This window comes from Grammomys surdaster, unplaced genomic scaffold, assembly GCF_004785775.1.
Source record: "Grammomys surdaster isolate TR1022 unplaced genomic scaffold, NIH_TR_1.0 126121, whole genome shotgun sequence".
In the NCBI taxonomy this organism is placed as follows: domain Eukaryota; kingdom Metazoa; phylum Chordata; class Mammalia; order Rodentia; family Muridae; genus Grammomys; species Grammomys surdaster.
The window spans coordinates 4600095-4616767 of record NW_021620929.1 but is presented as its reverse complement, the minus strand read 5'-3'; the positions used below and the strand labels follow the sequence as shown (position 1 = coordinate 4616767).

The 16673-nt window shown below is 46.2% G+C and overlaps 1 protein-coding gene across 1 annotated transcript in view; it reads right to left on the bottom strand.

Moving 5' to 3' along the window:
• Positions 1-16673, bottom strand: part of Slit3 (slit guidance ligand 3) — a 595378-nt gene that overhangs the window by 479926 nt on the left and 98779 nt on the right. The window contains exon 4 of the mRNA XM_028756442.1: positions 2716-2787. Within this exon, the coding sequence (XP_028612275.1) occupies positions 2716-2787 (72 nt within the window). The remainder of the gene's footprint in view (positions 1-2715; positions 2788-16673) is intronic.

Below are 16673 nucleotides of genomic sequence, written 5' to 3'. Positions count from 1 at the left end.
TATATATATATATATATATATATATATATATATATATATATATATATGAATATAAATTTAGCTCTCAGCTCTTGGCAATCAGTCCGAATGTGTCAGGATCAGGCACAGGGAGAGTTAAGTATCTTTCATATCTTCTGCTCTGTCTCCAGAGCAAAGGGCTATGTTTTCATAGGCAACCAAAGAAAGCGTACTAGATGGATGGATGACGGTTGGATGGATGGACAGATGAATAGTGAATAAAAGACTCAAACCTCTCCGAGATATCTGTTTGAATCCTTTGGCCCACACCACTCATGTATCCACCTACTCGGTTAGCCATCATTGTCTCAGCACCTTTCTGTGCCAACCTTTGTGCCTGGCCAAAGACTTGCAGAAGAATGATCACCAAATGAGTTGAACACTCCTCCTGCCTTCGCAGCTGCAGCTCTCTGGCTTGAGGCAGAAGCTGGGTATGAGTTTATCTCAATGCTCACTGCAACTTCGAATATACCCCTGGTTCTGAAGCTGAGCTTGTAAAGACCAAAGCTATAGAGGGAGTTACAGTTGTTATGGCCCTTCCACCTTCTAGCATCTCAAGCCTAGAATGCCTGCGTTATACTATTACCTCACTCTGGGTCTTCACAGTTCTCCTGACAGGCTGGGAGAAGGGAGGAGAGGCTACTGCCTACTGATGAAGACAGTTAGGCACAGAAAGGAAAGGGACTTTCCAAACTCTGTTAGAACGGGGCAATGAGAAAATAACTCAGTGCTTTCCAGCCCCTGGGCCCCACAGCTAGCATCCCAGACACTGGTTAACAACACCTGAAACCTCGCTGTCTGGCTCAGGACTGTTGGCACAAACTGGGCATTGCCTGGTGGTTTTAGGGAGACATCTGTGAATAGGAAAGCAGCCACGCTGACACCTAAAGCAATTGAATCCTCAGATCGAAGTTCCACTCCATCAAAGCCACCAGCAGCAGCTGCAGCCCCCAGAGTCTGCTTCTACCAGAATTTGATGTTGGAATGAGCAGAGTATGCCTGCAGTACTTGGTAAAGGTAGAATGAATGATGGGGACCAGAAGTCCTGGGGTGAGGGGGACACATGGCTACTTGGGGAGCACTAGATGAGTGCCTGCTAGGTGCTACTCTGTGGAGTACAACATCCAGATTGGAAGTTCTAGGAAAAAAAAATCTGTCCACTGGACATGCACAGACCTTTCTGGTCAGTATTTCTAACACATAAAATACAATCATTTCCATAGTATTAAGAGTGACAACTGTAAGAAATGACCAAAGTACAGGGGGAGCTGTGCATAGTTATTTAGATACAAAAGTCTCCCACAGCAGCGGGAGTATTTAGTTATCCATTAGAGACTGGGGATTGACGGCTACAAGGATACGTAGCAATGCACACAGGAGGGGGATGTTAAAAACCAGGGCGTTCTGTGGAGGAGCCATTGCTCCTGGAGTTCTGTTAGGCAACCAGACTGCACATTTCCTCCAGCCATGTGCCCATCCAGGTGGATGTAGACTGGAGGAATGGAAAGGGAGGTCATCTCCTGTCTTACTTTTAGCAAAGTCAGCTATCTAGGTGTACAAGAAAACCAAAGACAGGCTATGGACTGCAAGAAGAGACCAGGACAAAGAAGAGGTGTGTCCTGAAGAAAGCAAACAGGGTCACTGTTCTACTGAACACCACACAGCCCAGGCCCATTGTTCTTGCCCTTTGAAAACACATTTACATGCATGGTGCTTGTGTGTGTGTGTGTGTGTGTGTGTGTGTGTGTGTGTTTGTGTGTGTATGTGTGTGTTTGTGTGCATGCGCATGCCTGTGTGTATGTTTTATGTGTGTTTATACACATGCACATACATAAATATGTATCCCTAATTCAGAGCTTAAGTACACAGAGTGACATGTGTTTCCTATTTTCCAGTTTATTCCAGTATGCATGCACTATTTGATTGCATAAGTAGGCATTAAACCCAGCCATGGGGAAGGAGATTGGAGACCATAACATGGGAGCCTCCCCAGAAGTGCTAGTGTCTTCTCAGTCAGGCTATGAATCCTCCTCCTTGTCAGACACTGTGCTGTTGCATTCAGAGGACCCTTGGGCAGCACAGTTCACCTGTCATCCACTGCTAGAGGGATTTCAAGTTCACCCTCTATGAGTGGCACTTGCAAAGATCACCCATAACCCACAAGTCACAGTCTCTATCACAGCCTGTACCTCTGCCTCCTAAGCTTTTAGGCTGTCACAATGAATATATATCCAGAAGCATGGCCACCCAAACCTTTCTGGAAAATAATGTGAAAATCAACTTTTCTTCATTTTCATCAAACCATAGACTTAGAGACCCAGAGCTCCTGGGCTGCCAATAGGAAGAAGTGAGCAAAGGGTAAGAAGGCAGTGAGCTTAGTTCAGACTGATACTAAGAACCCACACAGGCAGCTTTCAACAAATATGATCCCCATACAGGGAATTTCCATGTAGTAAGCCCAATGGAAGTAGAGTCGCCTCCTTCTTTGTAAGGGGAAAAAACATCCATAACCACACATTGCTAGTTTTCACTGATCAATAAAGCCACCCAACTCTGATAGACAGAACAAGAAGTCAGACTTTGCCCCCCCCCCAAGCTCCATATGGCATAAGTGCTACACACGGCAACAACCATAATGTCCACGCGACCAAAGCCAGGCAAGATACAAGGTAGAGAATACAAGTGAATGCTACTCACAGTCTGGTGAGCTTCGGTGTGCTCTGGAAAAGTAATTCTGGAAGGACCTGGAGCTTGTTCTTGTTCAGACGTCTGGTGAGGAAAGGATGAATGAAAAAGATGTCAAAGGGATGACAAGAGGGTAGAGTATATACACAGACATTGCTTTGATCAATCAATCCATTCCCAGGCATTAAGAGACTTTCTAGATCTTTCAACATGTTATGCTCAACACACGGACAGTACATAGACCATTATAACAGAGTTTATAGTCAGGCTGAAAATAGCAATGCCTATTGGTCAAACCTAGCCCATTGGCTGTGTCTCCTTTCCTTGGTCACAAGTCTGGGACAGACATCACTCATTGGTGACAACTTTCTTTCCCATGGACTCCAGATAACACTTTTGGGCTTTTCACGGCATAAATTAAATATCAGAGAAAATGTTCCAAGTCTTAAATAATGGCGGGGATCAGAGCAGATGGCAGTTGCCATAGGAACAGAAAAGAGGGCAAGTCAGATCATTATGGGTTGAAGGATTCAAAAACCAATCTCTGTCATGGGGGCTCTTGGGAGCACAGCAGGGCTGCATCATGACATTCATGGGTCCTTGGCCCTTTGGCTTTTATGAAATGCTTTGTCCATGAGAAATGTTCACATATCTGTGCAAGTATAAAAATAAGTACACTATAAATCTATTGAAAGCATTCATTTCAACCTAAAAGTTTGTTTTCTTCTGAGCTAAAAGCAATTAAGACATATTTATGGGATGTGACAGTGTGGTGGGTTTTCCTCCCTGCAGCTAATAGAGAATCTAGTCCCAAGCTCTAGGTACAAAGTATGTACCTAAAACTCGAGCTGTAAAACTCGGTCCTGTAAAGGTAGATCATATGAGGTAGTTGCCAATAGAGCTGTTATGGTCTGAATCTGCAATGTTCTGCAAAGGCTCATGCTTGGTTCTCCAGTGTTGGTGCTATTTAGAGATTCTATGGAACTTTTAGGGGTAGGGTCTAGCTGGCAGAAATATATCATTAGGAAAGGGCCTTTGAAGGTTCCAATATTCTTTGGCCTTCTGGTCTACCACGGTACACATGACTTTCATTTCACATTTCGTCCTCCACCAAGTGAGCTTCTCCTCCTTGCCTTTCATGACATGATGGACTGAAACTCTCTGAAAGAGAGAGCCAAATTAAAAAAAAAAATTTACCTTCTTTACCTATGACAGGTGTTGTGGTCTCAGTGACTTAAAACTAGAAACAAAGGAAACAGCCCAAGTTTCTTTTGAGCGAGGCTGAGACTAAATGTTCAGAAAGGACCAAGGGAGACCAAACCCCTGTTGTGATGTTGATGAGGGATGCTTTCTTGAGGCTATGAACCTAGAGAGGGGCCTATTCCTAGCTAGCTCTATGCTCTTCTGTATTGCAAGTATTCATAGGTAAAATGCAGTCAACCTGGAACAATTGTTACCCCAATGTTAGAGCTAAACAAACTGAGGAGAAAAGCAGGATCCACACCCAACTTCTCCAAAATGAACTCCAAGCCTGCTCCTTCCCCTACATGCACTCCAAGAAAACCCAACTCTGGGAAGGAAGACTTACCTACTATCTCCTTTCATTCGATAGACAAAATCTTTGGTGGAACCAGGGACTCAAAGGAGGTCAGAAAGGGCCAACCGTGAGACAGAGAAGCATTAGGATGTCTCCTAATGAATGCCCTTCACAGAGCATGCAACTCAGCCCTGACAAAGTCTGTGCCACATGAGGTTGGACCAGGGATGCTGCTGAGGAAGCTTCGGATCAGAAGGAGGAGGGAACAGAAAGGCTGGGAAGTAGGACAGGAAACACACCAACCCACTGCCTGCCTCTACAATGGTCTGACTCCAATACTTGGGATCTTATTTCTAATTGTTTTAAAAGGACGGTGAAATCATACAACATGAAATTAGCTGTCTTCTCAGTTTCTAAGCACACAGTTCGGAGGTATGGGGCATAGTCGTGGGGGGCTGTATTCTCCTGGCTGTATGACTAATCTCCAGGATACTTTCGTCTCACACAACTATACTATCCATTAGACGGCTCCCTGATTTCCCTTCTAACAGCCCCAGTAGACATCATTCTACATTCAGTATCCATTAATTGCTTTCTGCTTAAATTTAAAAAAAAATCACTTTTAGTATCTTGTTTACACACTCTTATCATGAAACTGGAGAACTCAAAGCAGGGGAAACCAGTCCCCTGCTTAGAGCATTTCCTATGTGGTCAGTCATAAGTCCCTTTATAGCAAACAGAAGTCACTGGTCTCAGAGAAGACATCATGTTAGGACTGAGACTAACGAGGGTTTAGGTTTGTCTGGACGGTATTCTCACTGTAGAGCTAAGGAGAAGTTACTGAGCCCTCTGAGCCTCAGTTTTCCAAATGCAAATGACTCTACTCCTCTGGTTCCAGGAAGAACTGGAATACTGTGGACATGTGGAATACTGAATGTCACATGAAGGCCCTGGCGATAATGAAGCTAGAGAAGGCTGCTCCCACCCTCTGCTCTGCATACCAAGTGCTGTGCAAGCTGCCCCAGCAGTCTCTCCGAGTAGAGCTTAAGGCTGGGTTGTTGTTGTCCTCTTGCCTCTTACATAATAGATTCAAAGCCAAGGATCCAGGCCAGACGGAGGCCTCAGCATCTCTCAGGGGTGCTGTAGTGAGATCTGGTCATAGTCAGCTTAGCTTCAGGCCCTGAACCAGGGTTCTCAAAACCTTCACAGAATAAAAGTGCCCTGGCCCTTTCCTGTTCTTCATTTCTTCTGCGTCTTTTCATCTACAGTTGCTACTTCTTCCATCCCATCCAGACACTGATCTGCCCTGAGTACACTGCCCTTCCTGAAAAGGACTCTCTTGGCAGCCCTTTTGGGCAAGAACTGAGTCTCTCTTTGGGTTGGTCTGGAACCACCCTTGTCATCGTAATTGCACAAAATCTGGTAAGAAATCAGTTCAGACACTCAACTCTCGGTCTAGGCAAAGCCCCTAGAGTCTAGCCCACTGCCTCTTACAGTGGTGGACAGGGTATTTAGTGTGCTAAAAGCCCTAGACTAGCAGCTAAAAATAAAGCCAGCCTGGCTCTGAGGCTCCCGGAAGGGAAGGAATAGTTTTCATTTCTTTGCCGGTATTTATGGCTGGACAAAAATAAAAACACAACCAAATTTAGCCAATTGTGTTTTGTCGGCTGCTTCTCAACCCCTGAATGAGGATTCTTGGCGGCCAGGCTGGGCTCTGATCCCAGTAGCCCCAGGGCCTTTCCACCACTGACTGGTTGGTTGGTTCACGAGCCAGTTCTCCATATCAGGAGCTTAATGTTATACTTTCAGATCACTCTAAGTCTTACCCTCTTTTCCTTGGTGAAACAATTGGACAAGGGTCTGTCTTCTGCTTGTGCTCTCTGTGGGAGCACTAGCCTGGTTTGAAAGTCAGACTTCAAGCAAGGAGGCCAGTTACAGGAGTTACTGAGTATGGAATGGAGAGAAACAAGCTGTTCTCCTGAAAGTTGCAGATGGTGACTATTGGCCTTGGTGCTTTGATGCCACCTGCTTTTGATGTGACTCTGGCATTGGAAGTGGCAATCCCTAGCCATGGTTCGAGTTAGAATGAACAGTGGGCTGAACAGAGAGCCCAACGGACCTGGGCAAGGCCAGCACAGATGAGGTCAGCAGGAGGAAGGCCAGGTCAAGCTAGGGGAAGGCACATCCATGTGCTTCTCTTTTTACTATGAGCAGAAGCACCTCTGAGCTTTCCTCTGGATTAAGGTCAAAAGCCTATTGGTTGCTGAGTTGCCCTCACAGTTTTTCAGCTTCAACTGCGAAGCTTTAAGAAACGCAGCCCTGCCTTTGTAAAGGGGTTGTTGAAGACCTTGCATTTAGCCATGCGCGCCACATATGTCCAGAAGCTTTGACCACAGTTGAATTGATCCATTTCAGTCAACCATGTAGCCATCCATCTATCTGTCCATTACGCTCTCCTCCTAGTCACCTGGTCATTCATCATCTATCTTTGGTCCCTCTATCCTCCCATCTCTCCAGTTCTTTTTGAATAAAAGCCTGAAAAGACGAGTGAGATGCAATCTCTTCTTTAAGAGCATTGTATATGGTTGGGGAAGACAGACGTAAAGTATACATTGACACCATGATCTTGTAAGCAGAGGTGTCACAGGGACGTGCAGAAGGGCCGGCTAGGTAGTCCTAGTGAAACCAAGTGGCCCAAAGAGAGTCCGAGTTCCAATTGGAAGGATGAGTGGACGACTCTTCAGGAGCCACGGACAAAGAATTCTAGGTTTAGAGTATATGCATTCCTGTAGATGGCAGAGTCTGCGGGCCGTGTGAGGAGCCATCTTGTGCTGCTTTTGTGAGGAAATTGGGAGTGGCCTTTATGTAAAATAATAAGCAACAGAAAGTGTATCATCAAGAAAGCGATCATCTGGTTAGAATTTGAGGAAGTCCTCTCTGGTGGCAGTAGAGGACTGCCTGTAGAGACGTCCTCTCTGACTTGGAAGGGGTGACACCAGAGTTAAGGAGGACAGTTAAGACAGCTCTAGAGTAATCAGTGTGGGCTTCATTAGTAAAAACTAAGCACCAACGCAGAGACAGACACCAGGCATAATGGGTAGGTTTGTGAATGAATGTGAGGGAGGAGGGATTGGTAGCAATGGAGGTAGTGAAAGTGGCCCTCTGAGATCAAGCTCTGGTAATGTATCCGTCAAAATCGCTAGTCATCGAAGAGTGAGCAGAAGAGAAAAGGGAGGGGAAGGGGACAGAAGGGGAGTGTGCTACCATTCCGAACTTCTGCACCACTGAGATCTCCCAAATGTGTATTCATCCACTTAAACCTAGTACTAACACTGAAAACACAAGTCCACCTCCACTTGAAACACTTTGCACGCATTCAACTCATAGAAATGCCTAGAGGCCAACACTCTGACCGTCCCTGAAAAGAGATAACAGTGGTTGCAAAAAAGATCAGGCACTTGCCCAAAGTAAAACAGCCAGGTAGCCTGTAGCTAATGGGGAAGTAAGGCCCTTCATTATACATCAATGCTTAATATACAGTCTCATCTTCCCAGAATGGGAAATATGTCTAACATAGTCTGTGTCCTACAGGCAGACATCACAGCACCAGGCTCTCAAGGGACCTTTATGAAGGGCGTGTTCAAGTGATGCATAAACCAAAAGTCAGGAGTGGCCACTTGTGGGAGTCTGGGGAAGCAGATACGTTCCTGGGATAGATATGGGGAGTACCTTGTGTGAAGAAAAGGCTCCCAGAGCCCCAGCTTCCAGACTCAGCTATACCAGGTGAGAAGGGGACAGGCTAACCAATTCACCTCTCTGGGGATAGGACTGGGTTGGGGACCTCTAAGACCACCCACACACCAGCAGGCCCCTTTCTTTACATACAGACTTGAGGAATGTCCAGGTGTCTTGGGCTAGACCCTGGAGGGAGCAAGCCAGTGTGTGTTGACCCGAAAAGGTCACCAGGGCTGCTTGGATTAGTCACAAGCAGCCTGTGTTTATTCTCCGTCTGCTGATACTTGGAGAAACACCCTCCTGTCTACACCGAAAGCATCAATGCTACCTTGTTCTCCAAGACAGAAGCTCCCAGTGGAGGGATGGGAAGAATCCCGGTTAGGAAACCTTAAGTGACAGCAAAAGACCAGCACCCCTCAAATTCACAAGCATCACTGTGTGTGGTAAGAAAAAACTTTAGGGAGACCAGATTAGAGGTTACTTCCTTCAGCTGCCTGCCGCAGCATACATGACTTGACACCTGTCAAACACAGCAAATCCAGCCTACTATCCTGTTCCATGCAGGATGTAAACTACCCTTATCTGATGGATTCAATAAACAGCCTGACTTCTGCTAGGTTATGGTTTCTGCCACTTACAATCAGGAGCAACCCTGTGTTTGAGGCCTGACAGTCTGTTGGCCAATAGCCTCTCCACACAGGGTCACTTCAGTTGAGTGACTGTGCTCTTTGCCTTTGGGCTCATTTTTTAACAGTGGTGGCTGTAGACAGCTTTGGTGACTGATGAAGGATCTTCCTTACAATAGCAACTATGAGCCAATTCAAAATTGACTTCCCTCGGTTAGAAGTAACCTAACTAAACACTGGCATCCACAGTGCTCAATGACATTTAGTTTGGCTTTTGCCAAATTTTAAGATTAGTTATTTTTAGTTTGCAACTCCCAAATAACCTACGAGCAATTAGAAACCTTTGTTTTTGAGATTTCCATAGAAAACTTAACTCTGTTGTAGACTGAATTTCCTGCCCCTGAGCAGTCTTTTCAACATTGAAATTGTTTATGAGAACTTAAAAAAACCTTAAAAGAGATTATTTTAAGAATACAATTATTATGTAATAGCAAACCATGTCTCTAGCAGGATACCTGAGAGGGCTGAACGGTTTAGCTTCTGCAAACAGCTTTGCAGAGTCTCTCCGGGGCTCAATAAACGGTAGCAGTTACAGCTACTGTTATTATCATTAAGAGCTCAAAAATGTGGATTGATTTTTCCATCACAGATGACTGTATCGGTCAGCAAGGCAGTAACAAACGAGCTCTACATTCTCCCTGGGCTAACACTGAGCACTCTGCCCTCAAAAGAACGCCTTTCCTCTTCTATGATGCCACAGGGGAAAACATGGTCACCAAAGCCGCTGTGTCAGAAGAGGGGGGAAAGCCGTGGAAAGGAGGGGAACTGAAGGCAGGAGGGACCATGGCAGCTCACAATCCTCTGACCCTGTAGTGACTCACAAAACTTCCACTGCTATCCTAATTGCCTTAACTAGTCACATGACCCAAAGGAAGCTGGGAATATACTGGAAGCTTTGGATACCTGGTGGGGACTCTCCTAATAACCAACATTGCTTGTCCTTTTTTCCTTTCTTAACTCATTCATTCTTCCCTTCCTGTTATTTTTTTTAATGTCAAGACAGAGTGCTTACTACACACTGAATTATGCTAGATAGATACTGTGTGTAGATGTTTCTCTTTAGTCTTTTGAGCAACTCTTAAAGTAGACATTGAGGCACAAGAGAGGTTAGATAAAAATCCCATACTTTATAAACGAGGCTTAAGCAGAGGGCTCTTGGACCCTCTGTCACGCTGCTGTCATGACTTTGTTACTTGGGTAACAGGAGGCTCCCCAATAATCCCCAAAGGGAACCAAGAACAAGACTCATCTGTCTGAGCAAGAGTTGGAGAAACTGAGTCAGAAAGCAGACTAAGAAACTGACCATGCCTGTCACCAGTCTTGCTCCTAGGTTTCAGAAGACTCCGAGGGTTCCACAGGCTGGAGCATCTTTTAAGAAATTGTATCCTTGTTTCTCTCAGACCTGATGAGTTTTCCATTCAGAACAGCCCTGTGTGGTTCTCAGCTCTTACAGGGAGCTCTGGGTACCCATGTGGGTGTCCTGTGTTAAGGTCTGAAGAACTCTGGGGCTTTCTTGAGATCTTTCCTTACACAGATTAGCTTAAAGAGAAAATAAGCTCAAAGCCCCCACACCCCCACAACAACCCCCTTTGACTTTCTGCACCTCATACTGGACCAATTTTCCTCCAATTACACGGCTGTTAGGGAAATGCTAAGCACATCAATGCAGACTACGTGCCTCTGACCGTAGTCCCTGCTGCCACCATGTGCTCAACTACCACTGCATCCAAAACACTTTGATTTGGGGAGGGAAGGAGGGGTAGGGGATCAAAGGGGCATGGTTCCCATCATGCAGTTACACTACAGACCTTTGGGCTCTCGAATGAGACAGGCACCAGGAAACTTTAGCCACAGCGGTGCTGCCTCTCAGGCCTACGTCACCTTTGCTCAGAACAATGCAGATGAAACAAGAGGCTGCAATTAGCAGGCTGCCTTATGAATGACTAAAGCCAAGAGCACTGTGGAAGATGGCTCAGTGGGTAAAATGTTTGCCGCACAGAGATAAAGATCTGAATTCCATTTCCCAGATCCCATGTAACAAGCCAAGCACGGTGGCTTATGCCTATGACCCCACACTGGGGCTGCGAAGTTAAGCAGATCTTAGGGACTCACGAGTCAGCCAGTGTAGCTAGATGGGAAGACCCCGTCCTGAAAAATGAAACGAACAGCTTGACAGTGGTGGTGCGCACCTTCAATGCCAAGGGCAGAGGCTGGTGGATCACTGAGTTTAAAGCCAGCCTGACACAGAGTGAGTTCCAGAACAGCTATGACTACACTCAGAAACCCTGTCTCGAAAAAACCAACCAACCAACCAACCAACCAACCAACCAATAAACAAAACAAAACACACCACACACACACACACACACACACACACACACACACACACACACACATATGCACACACACGTCAGTAGTTAAAGGTTCAGAGTCCAGAAAAATATAGGTAGGGTGGGAGAGTGCATACACACATTCTTGTGAAAATACACACTCATGCACACATGCATGTGCACACACGCAGGCAGCTATGACGTGGGAGAAGGAGCTGAGAGTTCTGCATCTTGATCTGAAGGTAACCAGGAGAGACTGGCATCGTCAGGCAGCTAGAAGAAAGCTCTCTTCTGTAATGGGAGGAGCCTGAGGATAGGAGGAGACCTCCAAGGCCACACCTCCTAACAGTACCACTCCCTATGGGTCAGGTATATTCAAACTATCATACACACAGACACATACACGCACATACAGGTACAGTCGCACATACTCACGCATGCATACGCACAGAGCCAGGGAGATCAATTCTAGGCAGTTACTTCACTTTATCATGGTCCTCAGATCCTCCATCTGTGACTTCTGTAGCCCACATTGCATAATGAGGCCAAACACACTCTACAGCTTCCTGGGCTGCGGCATCCTCTCTGAATCTCCTCTGAGAAACTACCAAGGTACAGCTTGTCCTGCCTCACAGTGCCGCACAGGCTGCTCATCTCAGTGTGGGATGCCCTTTGCCTTGCCCCTAGGGTGGCAGCTGTGGAGATATTAAGTGGCCAAGTCCATGAAATTACCTAACGCCAGAAAGACGAGATATACCGATGGAGTGGAGGTGAAGCACCGAGAAGAGGGAAGAAGCTCGTGCATTCTACATACTTTGGAATTTCTTTTACCGGACATAGGGAGGAGAGGATGTTGGAGGAGAGGAGGGTGGAGGAGAGGAGGGTGGAGGAGAGGAGGGTGGAGGAGAGAAGGGTGGAGGGCAGGGGGCAGACTCAAACATGCTAAGCTATAGCTGCCTGTGTTTGTTTACATATAGATGCTTTGTAGATAACCACAGATGCAGATCTGGGTTTCTGAGGTGAGACTCAGAGTTCGAGAGGCATTTAAGGTCACGCTGTGTGATTTGGTGTCCGTGGTAGAGGATGATAAGAGGGCTGGAATCTGGACATTCTTCAGAGACTGGATGATGAGGAAACCCACCTCTGTGTGGTAGGAGGAAAAACAGGTAACGTTGTGGGCACAAGGGAGGAAGAACGGAAGAGGGAGACCCAGAGACAGAGGAGGGAGGTCCTGGTCTTAGCAGTACGGGGCTCACTGGAGACTGGAGATCAAAGCTTGTTCCAGAGATGGGCATGTGCTATTAGCTGGAATGGTTTCAAAACAGAGGAGGAGGAGAAAATAAAGAAAAGAAATAACATTAAGACATTTTCTATCTGGGAAATGAGAAATGGTGGTGAAGAGGTGGTATAATTGAATCAAGAAAGAAGTTCTACTGCCTTAAGTTAGTTTTCTTCAAATGGTGAGTGCTGTGACACTTTTTTTTTTTTTTTTTTTTTTTTTGGTTTTTCGAGACAGGGTTTCTCTGTGTAGCCCTGGCTGTCCTGGAACTCACTTGGTAGACCAGGCTGGCCTCGAACTCAGAAATCCGCCTGCCTCTGCCTCCCAAGTGCTGGGATTAAAGGCGTGCGCCACCACCGCCCGGCGCTGTGACACTTTTACATGAGAATAAGAATGATCCAGAAGATGGTAAGCTGATGATATAGACGACGCAGGGACTTCTTTCTTTCCTACTTTCCTTCCTTCCTTCCCTCCCTCCCTCCCTCCCTCCCTCCCTCCCCCCTCCCTCCCTCCCTCCCCCCCCTCCCTCCCTTTTTGTGATCATGACCTATGGTTCATTTTCTGAGTGCCAAGTTTACAAGCACATTGCACCACACCTTGGTGGCATGGGGGTAAAAATGAGACTTCAATATAGGTAAGGAGGAGAATTCAGTGAGTGCATAGGGAAGGCAATGGCCTGTGGCAGAGCCAAGTGTGGACCATGTGACAGTGGCAGAGAGGACAGAGGTCAGAGGACAGTCACAAGCAGAGGTTTGGGAACCTCGGAAAGTCTCTTTCAGCCACTCTGTTTTCTCAGAGCAAAGAGGAAACCAGATTCTGAGCAGAGAGGAGGAGGGGAAGGAGGTGCATGCCGACTGAGAAGAGAAAGCTAGAAACACTTGTCTAGGAGGTGCTGGGGGATGGGGACAGAGCAGTGAATGGTCACTTGGGATGAGCGATTGAGTAACTGATCTGTCCGTATACACGGTTTTACTCAGCTCTATAAAGTCCCCTTTCTGAAAGAGTACAAACAGCAGCTGGCTGGATTCAACCAGGGTTCAGGTTTTTCCACTTGAGGATAATCAAGGAAAGGGGTGGTGGGGGTGGGGGCGGGGGCAGGGAGTCGAAGGTGTTTTAAAGGCATCAACAACAGCCATGGAACCTGGGTTAGGTGAGGGAGGAGAGAGGGGAGGCACAGGGACAAGATGAGAGCCTCTGAATCATTTAGACTCCTGCAGCATCCAGCCCAGGAAGTCTTGGTCAGAGTGTGAGGCTGGGGCTTAGGAGAGCTGGACCATCTTAGCTCCGCCCCTCTGGTCTTCTGCACACATGGTTCTTCGATCCACAGAATCGTGGGTTGGCCAGAGTGGCTCCTAAGATTGCTCTTACCATGCTCAGTCTCAGATCTAGAGAAGAGAGCACTTGGATTCTAAGCCAAGCTTACAACTTAACCTTTCTTTGTCTTTGTCTCTTCCTTGGAAAAGGGGTAACCATGTCTTCTACTATCAAATGGTAAATGCCATGAAAGCAGGCACTGTTTCTGTAGTGTATCGAATTATTGCTAGCAGCTCCCAGGTGCTGGAGGAATGTTGTTAGCTGGCCAGTTGGTTAGCTGGCTGGTTGGCTGGAGAGTTGGCTCAGTCGGGAAAGGCCCTGGTGTGCAAGCATACGGACCTGAGTATGGATTCCCAGAGCCCACACCAAAGCTAGGCAAAGGTGTCCCATGTCTGGAATCTCGGTGCGAGGGAGGTAAAGCGCTCACTGGCCAGCCATCCTAGCCAAAGTGATGAGTTCCAGGTTTAGTGAGAAACTCTGTCTAAAACACCAATGTGGAGAGCAACTGAGGAAGACATCAACCATCTGGATTCTGCATATATACATATGTGTGCACACAGCTGCCCATGCATGTGTCCAAACCCATGTGAACATGGACATACATCATTCACCTGACACACATAAAGAATACTGATTTAACCTTTAACCTATCACACAGAAGGAATGTAACCTTAAAAAGCCTGAAAGTGCTACAGATTGTGGTACAATTCTGCCCAAGCACCCCTCAACTGGCTTTTCCTCTTCTCACTGTGAAAACCAGAGGATTTTAGTAGCAACCCTGAAGACGATGTCAACCAAGATCCCAGAGGGTCACAATCACAAGGTGGATAAAATACTTGACTGCATGCTGGCAATAGCACAGTGAAGGATAGGCAATGAGGCTATGCCTTTTGAGCTGTATACCGGCAATGAGGCTATGCCTTTTGAGCTGTATAGCAAGGTGAGGTAAAGAGGAAATGCCGGAAGAGAGATGGTGGAGTCAGGCTTCTTTACCAGTTAGGACATCCTCAGGGAGAGGGTTCTAAACAACACAGTCAGAGATGCAGAAGAGAAAAGGCCCAACTTTCAAGTGTGTGTGTGTGTCTGTGGAAGTGTCTGTGTGAGTGTACGTATGTGTGTCTGTGTGTGTATGTCTGCCTGTGTCTTTGTGAGTGTGTCTGTGTTTGTGTGTATGTGTGTCTGTGTCTATGTGAGTGTGTGTCTGTCTGTGTGAGTGTATGTATATGTTGGTCTGTGTGCATATGTGTGTCTGTGTGAGTATATGTGTGTGTCTGTGTGAGTGTATGTGTATATGTGTGTCTATGAGTGTATGAATGTGTGTGTGTGTGTGTGTGTGTGTGTGTGTGTGTATGTGTACACTGGGGTCAGGGAAGGGAGATGGAGAATTCTGCGGACCTTGGCACTGTTCTGCAGAGGCTTGCTCGGCTGAGACATTAAGCATGCCATGAACAGTCTGTGGTTAATGTCAAGTCATTTCTACTACAAAGTAGGAAGAAAACACTTTGAGCAGTTACGAGAATGTTTTTTCTACTTAAAAAAAAATCCCTTAAGCAACGCAAGAAAGCTGGTTCTAAACATAATGACATGTGTATGGGCCACCACAGATTCCAAATTCTCTTTGGGTTACTCTAGACCCTTTCTTGGAGCCTCAAATCCCTTCGACCCACACAGGTAGGAAACTGACAGATGTAAATTGAAAGAGAAGTACTGGAGTTGGCTGATGTCAGAGAGGGCAGGTGCAACTCAGCACAAAATTTCTCAAAGTGAACTGCTTCAAATGATCCTGTTTGAACCCATTGGCCTTTTCTTTTTGTTCTGAGTAAGTTCAAAGTAAGAAGAGGGGGGGTGCTGGGCAAAGTCCTGACAGCCAGAGATTCCAACACTCCTAGCTTGTGAATGACAAACTCCTCCTTCATTTTTGTTCTAAACACTCTCGCCGCAGAAGATCTGTTAATTATGGTCTAAGGCTCTGTGTTTAGCCAGGCATTTAGAGAGATATCTACAAACCTAGCAACAGGGAAAAATAAAGATCTTAAGCCCGCTAAGGCACGAGCCCAAGAATGCGGAGTAATTATCTGTGACCAAATCTCATCTATAACTAATTAGAGTTTTACTTTCTCGAAGCGTTTCCTCCCTGGTCCACGTCCAAGAATTTTGTCTTATTATTTTATTCCTAGAAAAGGGAAGTACCTGGATATTATTAGAAATATTGGATGGGAAGGGAACAGGGCAAGAAGGAGAAAGGGGGATTTTTCTGATTGTATTATTACTTCGATGAAATTGGGTCTTCCTTAAATTGCTCCCCCTTCTGAGTGTTTTTCCAGCATGGGATGGACTTCTCAACCCCTGGCTATCGAATTTGAATAGTTTAAGAGCGCTGCTCACCCCCCCCACCTCACTCACTCTGCTCACCCCCTCCTCTGGTGAGCAGTTCCACATCCCAACCATGGCTTCAAGTTCCCATCCAAACTTGTTGGCGTCCCAAACTGAATCCCAGATGTTCACTTAGTGAGAAATAAATGAATGGCCCAAGCTGTGGCCTGCACCAGTGATCCCCACAAATAGATTCCAGGTGTGTTGGCCTCAGGACCAGTGTCTCTCCGGCTCTCTATTTATACACACCCACCACCACTACCACCACCACCACCACCACCATCACCAATGATGTCCAGAAAATAACCCAGCATCATCTCCAGCTGTAAATCTGGTGTACAACAGGCACAGCTGGCTACCTCACTTAAATGACATCTTTTCAGTTATGGACAGAAGTAAAGGACTCTCAAAACATATATATTTGCCTTCAGTGTTCAAAATCATGGTGTTTTTCAATGGTCCTATAAGGGATTAAAATTCCTAATCTGTCTAACTGGCAGCCCTATCCACTGGTCACCTTAGCTGCCTCTTGTGTTTTCTATTTTCTATCATGTGAATGTCTTTGTCCCTCCAAATTCACACGTTGAAATCCTAGCTTCCAAATGTGAGGGTGTTAGAAGGAGGAGTGTCTTCATGAGGGTGGAACGCTCGTGAATGGCATTTGTGATCTTATGAAAACAGACCGCAAGCACTACCTGCCCTTCTGCTATTTGAAG